Below are 13,009 nucleotides of genomic sequence, written 5' to 3'. Positions count from 1 at the left end.
ACAGGTGAACAAGAATGTGTTCAGAGTGCCACTCGTATGAGTTAGGCACTAAAAACAGCAAACAGAGAGGTACTATGGGATGAACACCCAAGAGACGTCAAGCACCATTAACCACTGAGCGCCTCAAACAAGAGTGATCTAAAATAAAGGAAAACTTGATTAAAAATGCACTTCCATTGTACGAAGAAGATGAAAGAAGGATGTGGGAAAACTGAATGACACAACCTGATTTAATATAAACCTTGCATCAGCAAAACCGTTTTTTCGCACGTCAACATCCACACAAGTGTATCAGTATCTGATAATTAGAAATAATTAATATATGACCTAATAAGAAAACACTCCTTTATAACGATGGATCAAAAAGGAAATTACAAGGGAAATTACAAAGCGTCTCAAAGGCAAGGATAAAGCGATTCTTCCGCATCAAGACCAACAGGAGACTCAGAAGGCTGTGCACGTGGGTATCTGTGTCTTAAAAGCCTGCAGAAGAGGTACTTTTGTTAAGAAATGAGCACAAGACCAGAGTGGTAAGAAGGAATAAGACTGAAATTAATAGAAATAGAAGGACAAAGAGAGAAACAGAACTACTTCACAAGCCTGATAAAGGTAGACAAAACGAGGAAGGAGGAAAAGAATATTACTGCGAATACAGGAGGATAAAAATTATTGGGAAATAACACATGACTACTCTGGGGCAGCAAATTTGAAAACCGAGAAGAGGTGAATGATTGCTTGCAAAATGTAGGGAAAAAACCGAACTGACCTGGGGCGCCTGGCTGGCTCTATCAGTAGAGTGTGCAACTCTTGATCTCGGGGTTGTGAGTTTGAGCCCCACGTTGGGTGTGGAGTCAACCTAAGGAAACAGAAGCCTGAAATAGAACAATAATTATAGGTTTTTTGTGTGAAGAGCTACCACAGAAAAGTATACGGCTGAATTTTATCAAACCTTCCAACTATCATTTTTAATATTATTTGAACTATCTCAGACCACAGGGAGGAAAATGTACAGTTTGTTTTAAATAGCCACCATCATTTTAATTATAAAAGCTGACTGAAACTTGTATAAAAAAAATGAAGCTGAGGCACCTGGGTGGCTCCGTCATTAAGCGTCTGCCTTCGGCTCAGGTCATGATCCCGGGGTCCTGGGATAGAGCCCCGCATCGGGCTCCCTGCTCGGCGGGAAGCCTGCTTCTCCCTCTCCCACTCCCCCTGCTTGTGTTCCCTCTCCCGCTGTCTCTGTCAAATAAATAAATAAAATCTTTAAAAAACAAAAATTAAAAAAAGCTATAGACTAACCTCACTTACAAATACAGAAGCAAAATTCTCAACATGGTATTAAAAACAGAGTCCAGCAGTGAACCTAAACGCAGAAAACCAAGTCCCAGGATATAATGATGGTTCACCCTCAGGAAATCAGTCGATCTTGTCTTAACACAAACAAATGAAAACAGAAGAAAAAAAAACCTAATATTTTCAATAAAAGCTGAAAAGGCATTTAATTAAATACAGCAGACATTCTTAATAAAAATACCTAAAAACATGCATAGAAAGGAAATTTCTTAATGAACACTATTTCCCAAAAACCAAGAGCAAATTTTGCCTCAAAGGCCAAACCCAAAAAGCACGTTGATTACTATCAGGAATTAGACCATGATGTCTACCATCAAGCGCAAAGCCTAGGAACCTCGCTTTGACAAGTGCACAGATTGAATAGGCCTGCCTCCATCACTATGGGCTCGGGTTAAAGAAACCACGACTTGGCAAACACTCCTGGAAATGTCACTGGTACAGCCTGTGTGATACACAATCTGGAAATAACCAAAAGCCTCAGAGCAGTGCTTCCGTATCCAACAGCTTGACTTCTCAGAACCTACCCAAAGGCCATGATCATGGGAATGGACAAAAATTTAGCCACAACATTATGTGTTTCTGCATTGTTTACATGTGCAAAGCAAAAAATAATATCCTAGTGTTTCTCAATACCCAACACTAAGGAGCTGGCTAGATACAACTTTGCTGGGACGACTTGAAGGTGTTTCTAGAAACGAAGCCATTCCCTCAGCAGCCAGTTTTGGAAGCCAACATCTTCTTGAGTCCTCCGGGTCACTCCTTTGCCCGCCGGTCCCCAGCCCAACGAGGCCTCCCATCTCCACTGGTTCTGTCTACCCGCTGAGGGAGATGCTCAGCCTTCAGGGCCCACACTAACGACCACATGATATTTCCTGGTATCTCACCACCGATGTATGGCTCCTGAACCAAGCCCATAAAACCAACAAAATTGAGGGGTTCAACAATTCTCTTTTGGGCACAAATGTGCCCAGGAACACTGAAGACGCATCGGAGAAATGAGGCGGGCAGCGCACGTCAGCTTAATGGCCCATGCTAGTGCGTTCTGATGAAGTAACCTCTGAATACAGGGTGTCAGCGTGGTGAGGCGCGAATGACACTGACCGCTGACAGCCTGTAATTTTCCATCTCTGTGAGAAGCTAAAATGACAGGCCTGGTATCAAGCAGTGATTGTATGCCTTCTTGGAATTCTCTGGCACTTTTCCCTTAGACATTCCCAAGATCCAGTGTCCTCAGGTTGCTATTTTCTTAATGCCCAGTTCTAAGAGGTTTTTTTCCCCATGCACTTGCCATGGAAGTATCATTTGGCCATTTTGAAAAACCACAGAAAAATAAGCCAATGCCATGTTACAATTTTGGAGGTGCCCCAAGGCTAAAAATAAAAATCACAAGCCTCATCATTCCAATCCGGCATTCTGCCTGCGTGGCCCCCCCCAAGGGAACCATGATCCAGAAAAGACTCAAACCTCAATCCTGCCTAAGGAGGCAGGCCAGGTGGTGTTCATTTCCCCATAAAAGAAAGAGCCAGAAGGCAGGCCTATTCTTCGAAGGTGAAAGCATCCAGAACTCCAAGCCTTGTGAGTCACAAAACCCCAAGAGACACTGTCCTCAGCCTCAGGCCGCACAAGTCTGGACCCTTCTTTCTGTAGACACAGCCACAATCCAGATCAGGAGAAGTGTCTCAGCTCTGTGTTCAGGCTTGAGCCCCTGCTCTCCTGCTCAGAGGGTCTGGGCTTGACCTTGTGGACCTTCCTCCAGAATGGCCCACCAGCTGGCCAAGCCCCTCATCTGGCTGCAGGTCGGCCACCCTTCAGGGCACCCGGCCTAGACATTGGGGGCTGATGAGCTCGTTCAGAAGACAAGGGGACACAGGCTGGCACGATGTCTCTGGCCTGGCCATGCCCAAGACTAGGGTAGCTGCTGGACAGAAGCTCAACCTGACCGCAGGGGGCTTCCTGGCAGGACCTCCAAACCATGCTCTCATCCCACCTAATCTCCAATAGCACTTGGCTCTCTTCTGCATCGCCGGCATGCTGTTCCCTGACACAGACCCACCAGGGGTCTCCACACCGGACAACGGCTGCAGCCGCCTCCTGCCGACTCCACAGGGGCTTGGGTGTTACCTCCAGGGAAACAGAGGTAACTATGCTCGGTCACTCCCAGTGTGGACAAAACCCAGTGCCTGATTCCTGATTTCTCACAGCAAGGCCTTTCTGCAGCCAGACCCGATCCCCAGCATTCTAATCGCAAGCCATCTAAATGGCCTGAGCAGCATCTTGGAATGGCGTTTCTGCAGAATTCCTGCTTTCTCCAATAAATTATGGAGTCACAGTTCCCAGAGAACACCTCTGTGAGCAGTACAGGACAGAGATTCCCAACAAACGGGCCCAGGCACCTGGCATCAAAGGAAAACAGGGAACCAGTAAATCTTTCCAGCATTTAACATTTTTTGTGATTTAAAAGCTCTCTCCCTCTTTTCCCAGGGTGACCTGGATGCTGAGATGGTGGGATTCTCTGTTGTGGGGGAGGTGGTCTCTGAGCAGAGTGACGGTTCTGTTCTGGGGACCTCTCTGGGAAGCCGTGCCTTCAGAGGGCTGACAATATCCCGTGGGTTAGGATCAGGCCTGCCTGAGCAGGAGGGCATGATTCGGGCATTCACATCTGTCCCCCTACTTCCTCTCTCCAGGAGGATGAGTCCCTGTCTCTGACATTCCCAAGTAGCTCCCACTCTGCTCCTGCCCACCCCCCTCTCTGAAGCAGCCCGTCTGCTGAGGGTCCCTACCAGCACATGCAAAGGTTTCCAGGTCGCCCACCCCTACTGGGGTGGGCCCTCACCAGGACTCCTGCTCTGTGTTGTAGGTGATCACAGAAGCCAGCACTGGCCAGGGCCAGCACCTTATCCGCACGCCCTTTGCAGGAGTGGACGATTTCTTCATCCCCCCAACAAACCTCATCATCAACCATATCAGGTGAGACGGGCCCACGGTGCCCTTAAGTACCCCCGTAATCCAGCTCAGCCGTGCATTTGCCCACCGTGAGACCTGCTCCTTCTCTGTCTCTCCCACTCATGCTGAGTGGCCTTGGGCTCCCTCATGAGGGGACAGAGAAATGGACCCATCCCGAGTCTTTAATGGTCATAGTTAAGGTGCCTTCCTGCCACCCTCAGATGCCCATTGAGGGCGGGAAGTCTCATCTTCAAGGTGAGGACAGTAGAGGAAAGGAATCAACAGTGGTTAATGGATCACACTCTACTTACTAGACACACACACAAAAAACTAGTCAAAGTGGTCTTGACCCCTTCTTACAGATGAGGAAACAGAGGCTCGGAGAAGCTAAGACCCTGGCCAAGTTCACACAGCCAGGAGCCCACCGAGCCGCCATGCAGATGCCCAGCCAGGAAATGAGCCCTCCCCGTTGTCTGGTTTGTCAGCATCCAGAAGGACAGCCTAATAAAGGGAGCCATGGTCTCAACTGCAAGCCTCATCCCAGCCCAGCCCCTCCCCCCTGCCTATTCACATCAGAGAACCCCCACCCCTGACTGGAAAGTCAGCACTGCAGAAGACTAAGCCTGCCCTCTTATCAAGGCACCGAGACTCAAAGGTCTTGGGGGCGCTATTTATGCCTCTCTTTTTGTCTGACATCAAACACCTTTCTCCAAGAAGCAATGCCTCATTTTTGTACACTGAAACTGGACTTCTAAAACTAGGCCCATCCATTTATCCAAGCCCAAGGAAGAAAACACCCCTTAATGAACCCCTCCCTGTAGACAGCACCTGGGGAGAGCTTCTAAGATGGCCCTAAAGGGTAAAATCCCCCAAAGAAGCTGAATTCAGCCAGGAATCTAGCAAACTTACAGCCTCTGCATTGCCTATGTGTGGCTTTAATATGTGTGGCTATAAGAGTGGGCTTCTCTTTCCTGTTCTTTCCGTGTTCTGGCTTGTTAAGAATGCTTTAAAGAAGCTTTAAACTGGGCATCTCCTCACTCTGACGTGCTCCATTAGTTACTCAGGAGAAAAGCGTGGGGGAGATTTTTCTCTTATTCCTATAGGTGTCCACAGGCACCAAAAGGCCTCCCTGAGTTTAGATAGAGGCCCCCAAGTCAAAGCCAAGTCCTGCCTGGGGTCAGGTCTTCTTGCAGCTCACAACTCGCCTCCAAAGCAGACTTGCGCCAAGTCCAGACGGGAGCAGCTACCACCTACCGAGCCCTTCCCCTCCAGCTCCCTCTTTGATCCAGTCCTCCCGACAACCCTCTAGGAAGGAACTGCTCTCTTTAGCGTCTCAGAGGCTCTGAAAGGTGAGCCACATGCCCGGCTGTGCAGGGGGCAGGCTATGTCGAGACGCCGTGGCCGTCAGACTGCAAAGGTAAACGCTGTCCCCAGCCCTCCTGCCCAAGCTTGCTCCCAGGGCCCCAGGAGAGACTGCCCCCCTATGGTCCTCTCGCAGGGAAGGAGCGCTGGGAGAAAGTGTGTCCTGTTCACTCGCGCAGGCTGCTCAGATTCGGACTCTCTATTTAGCCCAGGGAACCACAGCAGAAAGCTCGCCTCCACCGCCCTCCCAGCAGGCAATCAGGGCTCCTGGCCTTTCCCCGCAGACATCGGCGCCCACCTCCCAGCTGGCGCAAGGCCCCAGGGGAGCTGATCAGAAGGCATCCCACAGGGAGAAGCAGCGGAGGGCACCATGACGCCCCTTCTTCCCCATGGCTAGAGAGGAGTGTGCATGTTAGGAGAGCATAAATCCAGGAGCATTTGTAACTCGACTGCCTTTGGTTTGACATTATAGATGAATCACGGAAGAAGCTGTGCCCTGCAGGATGGTACATCTAATTAAGAAGCTATTAGATGCCTGAAGGATTATGATAGAGGGAAGAGAAAAGATTTGATCCTTTAGACGAAAGACAGACCCCCCTCCTGACCCGACCTCTGACCTCGGTTCTTCCCTCCGCAGGTTTGGCTTCATCTTCAACAAGTCTGACCCTGCCGTTCACAAAGTTGATCTGGAAACACTGGTGCTGCTCAAGACCATCAGCCTGCAGAGCCACGGCTGTGTGCCCCAGGCCATGGCCCACACGCACCTGGGCGGCTACTTCTTCATCCAGTGCCAAGAGAACAGCCCCGCGCCTGCCGCACCCCAGCTGCTGCTTGACAGCGTCACGGACTCTGTGGTCGGCCCCAACGGGGACGTGAGCGGCACCCCACATATGTCTCCCGACGGGCGCTTCATCGTCAGCGCGGCCCCCACCAGCCCCCAGCTGCACGTGCAGGAGATCACGCTGCAGGGGCGGATCCGGACCCTCTACAGCTTGACAATCAGCGCAGGCGTCGCGGACATGGCCTTCCAGCCCTCCTTCACCCAGGGCGACCAGTACCACGTGTTCGCCACTGCGGAGACAGAGCCGGCCCTGCTGTTCCTGGAGCTGTCCACGGGGAAGACGAGCGTGCTGAAGAACCTAAAGGAGCCGCCCGCGGGGCCAGCCTGGCCTTGGGGAGGGCCCCGCAGGATCGTGAGGGACAGCGGGCTCTTCGGACGGTACCTGCTCACGCCAGCGCAGGAGTCGCTGTTTCTCGTCGACGGGAGACAAAAGGCACTGCGCTGTGAGGTGGCGGGCATCAGGCGGGGGACCACCGCCGTGTGGGTGGGCGAGGTATGAAGGCCCCCGCACCGCCGCAGAGCCCCGGGCCACCGAGCTCCGCCTAGTCCTCACTCCGCAGCCCCCAGCAGGTGTCCTGTACATTTTTACAGACAAAAGCAAAACCTGTATTCGCTTTGTGGTTCAACACTGGTCTCCTTGCAAGTTTCCTAGTCTAAGGTATGCGCTGCTAACCAGATTGGGGTTTTTTGTTGGGAAGTATGATTTACGCCTTGAGCTACAGTGAGAACACATGCTACTGTGTCAAGGAATCGTTTCTGTGCCCAGCTCCATGCCATGGTACCTGGGGACGCCGTGGAGCCAAGAGTTCCTGCTTTCCAGGCTGACCTTTCTGTCGGTTGCCTTCATGTACTCATTGTCCCTCACCGCCGGGTCCGGCCAGGCTTCACCCCGATGGAGTGGCCTGAAGCCCGGCCTGGAAACAGGCTCACCGGGAGCAGGGCTTGCGCTCCAGGCCTGAGAGCCATGTCCGCCCGCCTCCTGGACCTTCTTTTCTCCTGTGCAGCTGCTTTGTGATTTCCTTTTCATGTGACTTGGTGTAAGCCTGAGGGAGAGCCGACAGGACTTCTTGCATCTTGGGGGATGGGGAAATCACTTACTTTATTTTGGAAATTTTGATTAAAAGATAATTTTTTATAATCTCAAACACTAGTAAGCAGAAGGATGCTCTGTGACATCCAGCTCTGTTCCTCCCTGCCTCAGGCCAAGTCTCTGTGAGTCACCACCCCACGCCCCACAGCCAGAAGGAACAATGGTCATCCAAGAATAACAGCCCTCCACACCATGGACGCCCCAAGTGCAGCTCTGGCCACCACCTTGGCCAAGACTCTATTCTGGGTTGGGACGCAAAGAGACCAGGACAAACCCTGCGTGCCTGCTTTTTACCACTGAAGGGGGAGGTTTTATTAGCCAGGCCCAGTACCCCAGATTCAGGGCAGATGGGGCTTGCCAGGCAAAGTGGGGGTGGCCTACAGAACAGTGACCTCCAGGCGCCACACAGGAACCCCAAAGACCCGTGCAGGGTCCAGGTGGGTTCTGTAGGCTGTTTTAAAAATCCCTTTCTTTTCTGCCTGTGGCCCTCGAACTTCAGTCCCTGCTTCAACACAGCACACAAAGCACATTTCAGGACTTTCTTACACATGGCCCCTTCTCGTCCCAGTAACACACACTGCAAAACCCATAATCCCAAGGATGTGGGGTTAGGGGGAGGATACAGGCAGGCAATGCTGCATGATCCCCAATGTCTCAGACTCTGCCGGGCTGGGGGCGGGGGGGGCTCATCAAGGAAGTACAACCAGCCCAGCCGGCCCAAGGAAGACACCCCGTGTGGGAGAATGTCTGCAATGAAGAAGCTTCCCCGGGCCCCCCAGAACCCCCCTTTCTTTCTCCTTCACGTCAGTAGTCACAACATACTCGTATGCTTTCTGGCTTGAATGACCGTTTTTCAAGCCCCCTGAAGTTGGAAAAGGTGGTCCCCTCACATGCACCTCAGCGAGCGTAGCCCCCTTCACCTGGCCACATGGCCATGCTTTTCCTGTGCCGCTGATCGCCAGCCCCGTTCAGGAGAAGGAAGACACACACCCTGCCTTGCTCTACTTATGCACAGCTCCCCTTCACACTCACCTGACTGCCCCCGCCCCGATTTCCTGAAATCAGCCAATCCCCTGGCATCTCCCATGTGTCTTGGTTCACCAAACACTTGTGCCCTCCAGCTCCCAAGACTGTGGCCAGATGTGCCCATGCAGACTTGAGATTTTGTTCCAGGTAAAATACAGAGCTACAGGCAGGGGAATGGACTTCAAAGGCGGCCTACTCACTTTCACCAGAGCTGGGATGGACAGGCAACACCTCTTACCCTCTCTTTTTATTCCTGTCTCAGTCTCTTGACACCTTCACTTGCAAACTCCCACTTTTATCGCTGAAATTCTCCAACATTCATGAACTTCTCCCTTTGGGAAAATCTTCTACACGGTGGCAGCCCCTGGCAGAAAAAAAAAAAAAAGTTGGGATGAGCACTGGGTGTTATACGCAACCAATGCATCATTGAACACTACATCAAAAACTAATGATGTACTACGTGTTGGCTAACTGAACATAAAAAATAAATCAAGTCTCCGAGCCTACCTGAGGAAGAGACTACCAGCTGCCAGGCCAGAGCGTCAGCCCCTCTGGGTCATGGGGTTCCTAAGTCAAAGACCGTCCAATCCCAACTGGCCCTTTTGCACTGTGAGTGACTCTGCAGCCCCAATCCTTCCGTTTCTAGGTGTGTCTGCGAAGTGTCTCTGCCCCTCGCTGACTCACTATGAGTTTACCAGAGAGGCCGGCCCAGGCTCGACCAGCATTCCGCACACTACCGCGGCGGAGCAGGGAGCCGCCCGCCTAGAAACTGAGACATCTGCACCATCACAAAGACAGCTTAGTAACTGCTTTCTCAGCAGAGCAACCAACAAAACTGCTGTGGGGGCTACGCAGGGGGAAGGCGGGCCAGGTCGCCCCCCACCCCTTCAAGCCCCAGAAGAGCCTTCCTGGGACACAGTTTGAAAGTCAGAGCGGTTAAGCCTTGCGGCCAGCCCAGCCAGTGATCCTTCTACTAAACACAGGAGCTCAGCCAACAACAACTCTCTCACACTAAAGAAGCGTTCATCTTACATTAAAAAGCCACTTTAGTAATGAACTACTTCAAAATTACTCAATTTTGAAATAAAATTGATTTCACAAAAATTCAACGTAGTATATTTTTTTCATAACAACTCACAAATAATCTACACCCTTGCTGATATTAAAGACTTGAAACGGAGGTGTGTGTGCCCCTTCTGCCCACGTGAGTGGAACCCTGCATGGAGGCTCTGGGTCCAGAAAGCCCACCCAGCCTTGCACAGATGGTTGGTAGTAAGAGGGATTCGTCGGCTTCCAGGCAACTGCGTGGACTCTCTGCACAGGAAGCCCGGGTGTGGAGGACATGCCTTGTAAATGCCACCCTCCCCACCCCTGCAACCTGCCTGGGGCTGGCCCAGGCTTCCTCCCATGGTCTCCCAGGCATCTGAGGGCCCTGCTACCTTCCCCAAGCCCCTGGAAGCGGCTGGAAGAGCCCCATGAAGTCAGGCTGGGGCCAACCGCTAATACCAACAAGCTACAGGAACTTGGATCTAGAGGCGTCATGAGCAGAGACAGAAGCTCAGCCCCTACAATCCCCACCTGACCCCACCCTGGCATCTCCTTTCCTCCCTGCTCCTCTGTGCAGGAAGGGGCTCCCAGCTCCAGGTAGGGCCTGGAGGACAGCTCTCAACCCCAAATAAAGTGGAGAGCCACCTGCTACCCTAAGCAATCTAACTGCGGAGACTTCATTTAGAATAGAGAGCAGCCCAAAGTTGGCTTTGTGAGGCCACAACTTCTTTTCTGTCGACCAATAACCTGTGAACTAAAGGAGAATCCAGAATGGAGACGTGAAACAGATCCACTCTGGATATATTTCTCTACCAGGGGCTTACGACGTCATCCATTCATTTCTCACTGTGTGTTTCACTCACATACCGCAGACGCTGAACCGTCTTCACCACCACATCCCACAGCCCTGTGTTGGGTCCTCCTCTCCAGAAGGAAGCCTCCGGATCACTGATACCACTCCCACTCCCTCCCACACACCTACCAGTCTACCTCACCTTCTCCTCCCTGCAGCCAGCTCCTCTGAAAGCTGCCCCCTCACCCCAGGAAGCCCGACTGTGACACAGGCTGACAACCATGCTGGTGTGCAGTCTTCTGCTGTCCTCCCCCACCCAGAACCCCAGATCCTTCTCCAAGTGCAGTCAGAACCCACTGGGACACAGCCCTGTGCTGCCCAGAATCACCACCCCCATGCCCTGGCTCGCAGCCCTTCCAAGCGAGGTGACCGAGACCAGAGCAAACTCACAATTGTCAGGGAAGTGGACTACTGTCAAACAGAAACCGTCAGACAGGAATACAGACGGTGATGACTCATCCAAGCCTCATCCCTTCGAGGGCCTGAGCTACACCTCCCTCATTTCCAGTTTATTCTCTGTTTTGCTGCACCCCGCCCCCGCGCCTCAGGCCTCCTGCACATGAGCCGTGCCACAGCTCCTACAATTTGAGAGGCAACTGACCTACTGTCACACCAGCCCCCCCAATGGCCTTTGCCCCATGCCGCTACCTTGCTTTCAAGTCCGAGTAAGAAGTCACTCACAGGGCCAGACGCCACGATTTGCTCCCAGACTAGCACGTCGGCAGAGCAGTTCTGTTCAACCAAGTCATCAACTACCATGGTTTCTCTTCAAAATCAGAGAGGTTTTAGAACAGAGAGAGGCTTAAAAGATTCAAAGGAGGAAATAGTGCCTATGCTCAAGGTCTGACGATAAGACCCCAGATCCCTGGTGGAGTGCAAGCCACTTCCTGCTTTAGTCTACACCAGGCTGCCTGCCAGGTTACTTGAGAACTTGAGCATCTTCTGGGAGCCTGCAGACTATAGGCACCAGCCACCCCACTGACACCAGGGGCCCAGCAAGCATGGTCTCACACCTTCTGTGGAGCTGTTGGCAGCAACGGGGATTTAGCCAAACACAACGTGTGAGGTTACAGAACGCATGGGGAGAGCAGGGATTGGCCTCCAGCACTGACAGTGAGGCCGAGTGTTGACCAGAGTGTTGACTGTGTACTTTCTGTTACTGTTCTTGGACAAACCCACAATTCACACACCCCTTTTTCCAGGCTTGTCTTGACTAATATGGGACCATCTCTCTCCTGTGGGGTCCTAGAGAACATGGGCCACACTCCAGAGGGCTCTAGAAGGCTTAGCCTGCACTCCACAAAGCAGGAACTACTGACCAGCCCCTGCCCCCCGCATGTCACCAGGGCAGGATCGGAGAATGCTGCCCTTTAGGGATACACTCTTCGAGACCGGAACTTCATTTCTGACGAAGGGCAACCAGTCTTGACCGATCATGGGGCCCAAGGGCTCTCCAACGAGAAAATTCCCAAAATCTCACCCTCCGTCCACTGCCCAGGGTGACATCTGCCATCGGTTTAAGAGCTGTCGGTCCCTTGCTACTTGAACGGCTTCAGACAGCTGTGGGATAACAGGTCCATAAACTGCTGCCCCAGACGCCACGGCACAGCCAGCCTGGCTCCTGACCTGGCCCCTGCCACGCCCCACTGTTCTCCCCTCAGCGCACGCTCTCTGAAGGTCATGCGAAATGATCTCAGAACAGAAGTGGGCACGGAGTGTGGCGGGCGTGCTCACACGCTAGTGTAGTTGAGCAGCCCGCGACGTGGGAAGTCACAGGCGCATCCTTCGTCCTGTTAAGATTCTCATCCTGCCCCACCTCAGAAAACTTTCAGATCTCTTATTTCAAGGCAGATACATTATTTTGAGCTGTTGTGTAGACACCAAAATATATTTTCTGTAATCACCAGTATTTCTCAAAAGGCCTCCTGTAATTACTATACATGTGAAGTTTTCCTTATTTATAAAATATATATAAATTATTTTTAATACATCAACTTTAGTAGAAATTTGTACCAACACAGTAACTGTATGTGGCATATGAAATAAGTTCGTGTTTACTTTAACGTATTGCACAGTATTGAACACACCGTGTAACCGCAGTTCCACTTGATGTGAAGACGATTCACAGATTATCATAAAGTATTGTCATTGTAAATGCTCTTTTTCTGAGGATTTTACAATTAAAACTTGAGAAAAGTGACCTTCTGTTGGTGCCCGTCTGTGGGTGGTTGGTGAAGTGAGAAGGGGTAAAGGCAGGACCACGCAGGTCCTTCTGCCCATTCTCCAACACCCTGCAGGTTCTCGAAGGGCAAAGGCAAGCAGCCCCTCCGCTGGCCTGCTCCAAAGGGCTGTGGACAAAGGCAGGCACCTGAACCCAGAAGTCTCTTCCCCCATGTTGAAGTTTCAGCTCCCAACACATACAACCAAGGTCTTGTTCCAACATTCTCTTTACCTGCCCTGGTGGACCTTTACATTTCACCACAAGCACCAGCTC

General features: G+C 51.7%; 1 protein-coding gene across 1 annotated transcript in view; it reads left to right on the top strand.

Moving 5' to 3' along the window:
* Positions 1-12,618, top strand: part of FSTL4 (follistatin like 4) — a 408,583-nt gene extending 395,965 nt beyond the window's left edge. The window contains exons 15-16 of the mRNA XM_025860911.2: positions 4,211-4,320; positions 6,296-12,618. Coding sequence (XP_025716696.1) covers positions 4,211-4,320; positions 6,296-6,998 — 813 coding nt within the window. The 3' untranslated portion in view covers positions 6,999-12,618. The remainder of the gene's footprint in view (positions 1-4,210; positions 4,321-6,295) is intronic.
* The last annotated feature ends 391 nt before the right edge of the window (positions 12,619-13,009 follow it).

The sequence above is a fragment of the Callorhinus ursinus genome, unplaced genomic scaffold (genome assembly GCF_003265705.2).
Source record: "Callorhinus ursinus isolate GAN/ISIS: 27379988/994484 unplaced genomic scaffold, GSC_fseal_2.0 scaffold30, whole genome shotgun sequence".
Classification (NCBI taxonomy): Eukaryota; Metazoa; Chordata; class Mammalia; order Carnivora; family Otariidae; genus Callorhinus; species Callorhinus ursinus.
This window is presented reverse-complemented; position numbering and strand designations above follow the sequence as displayed.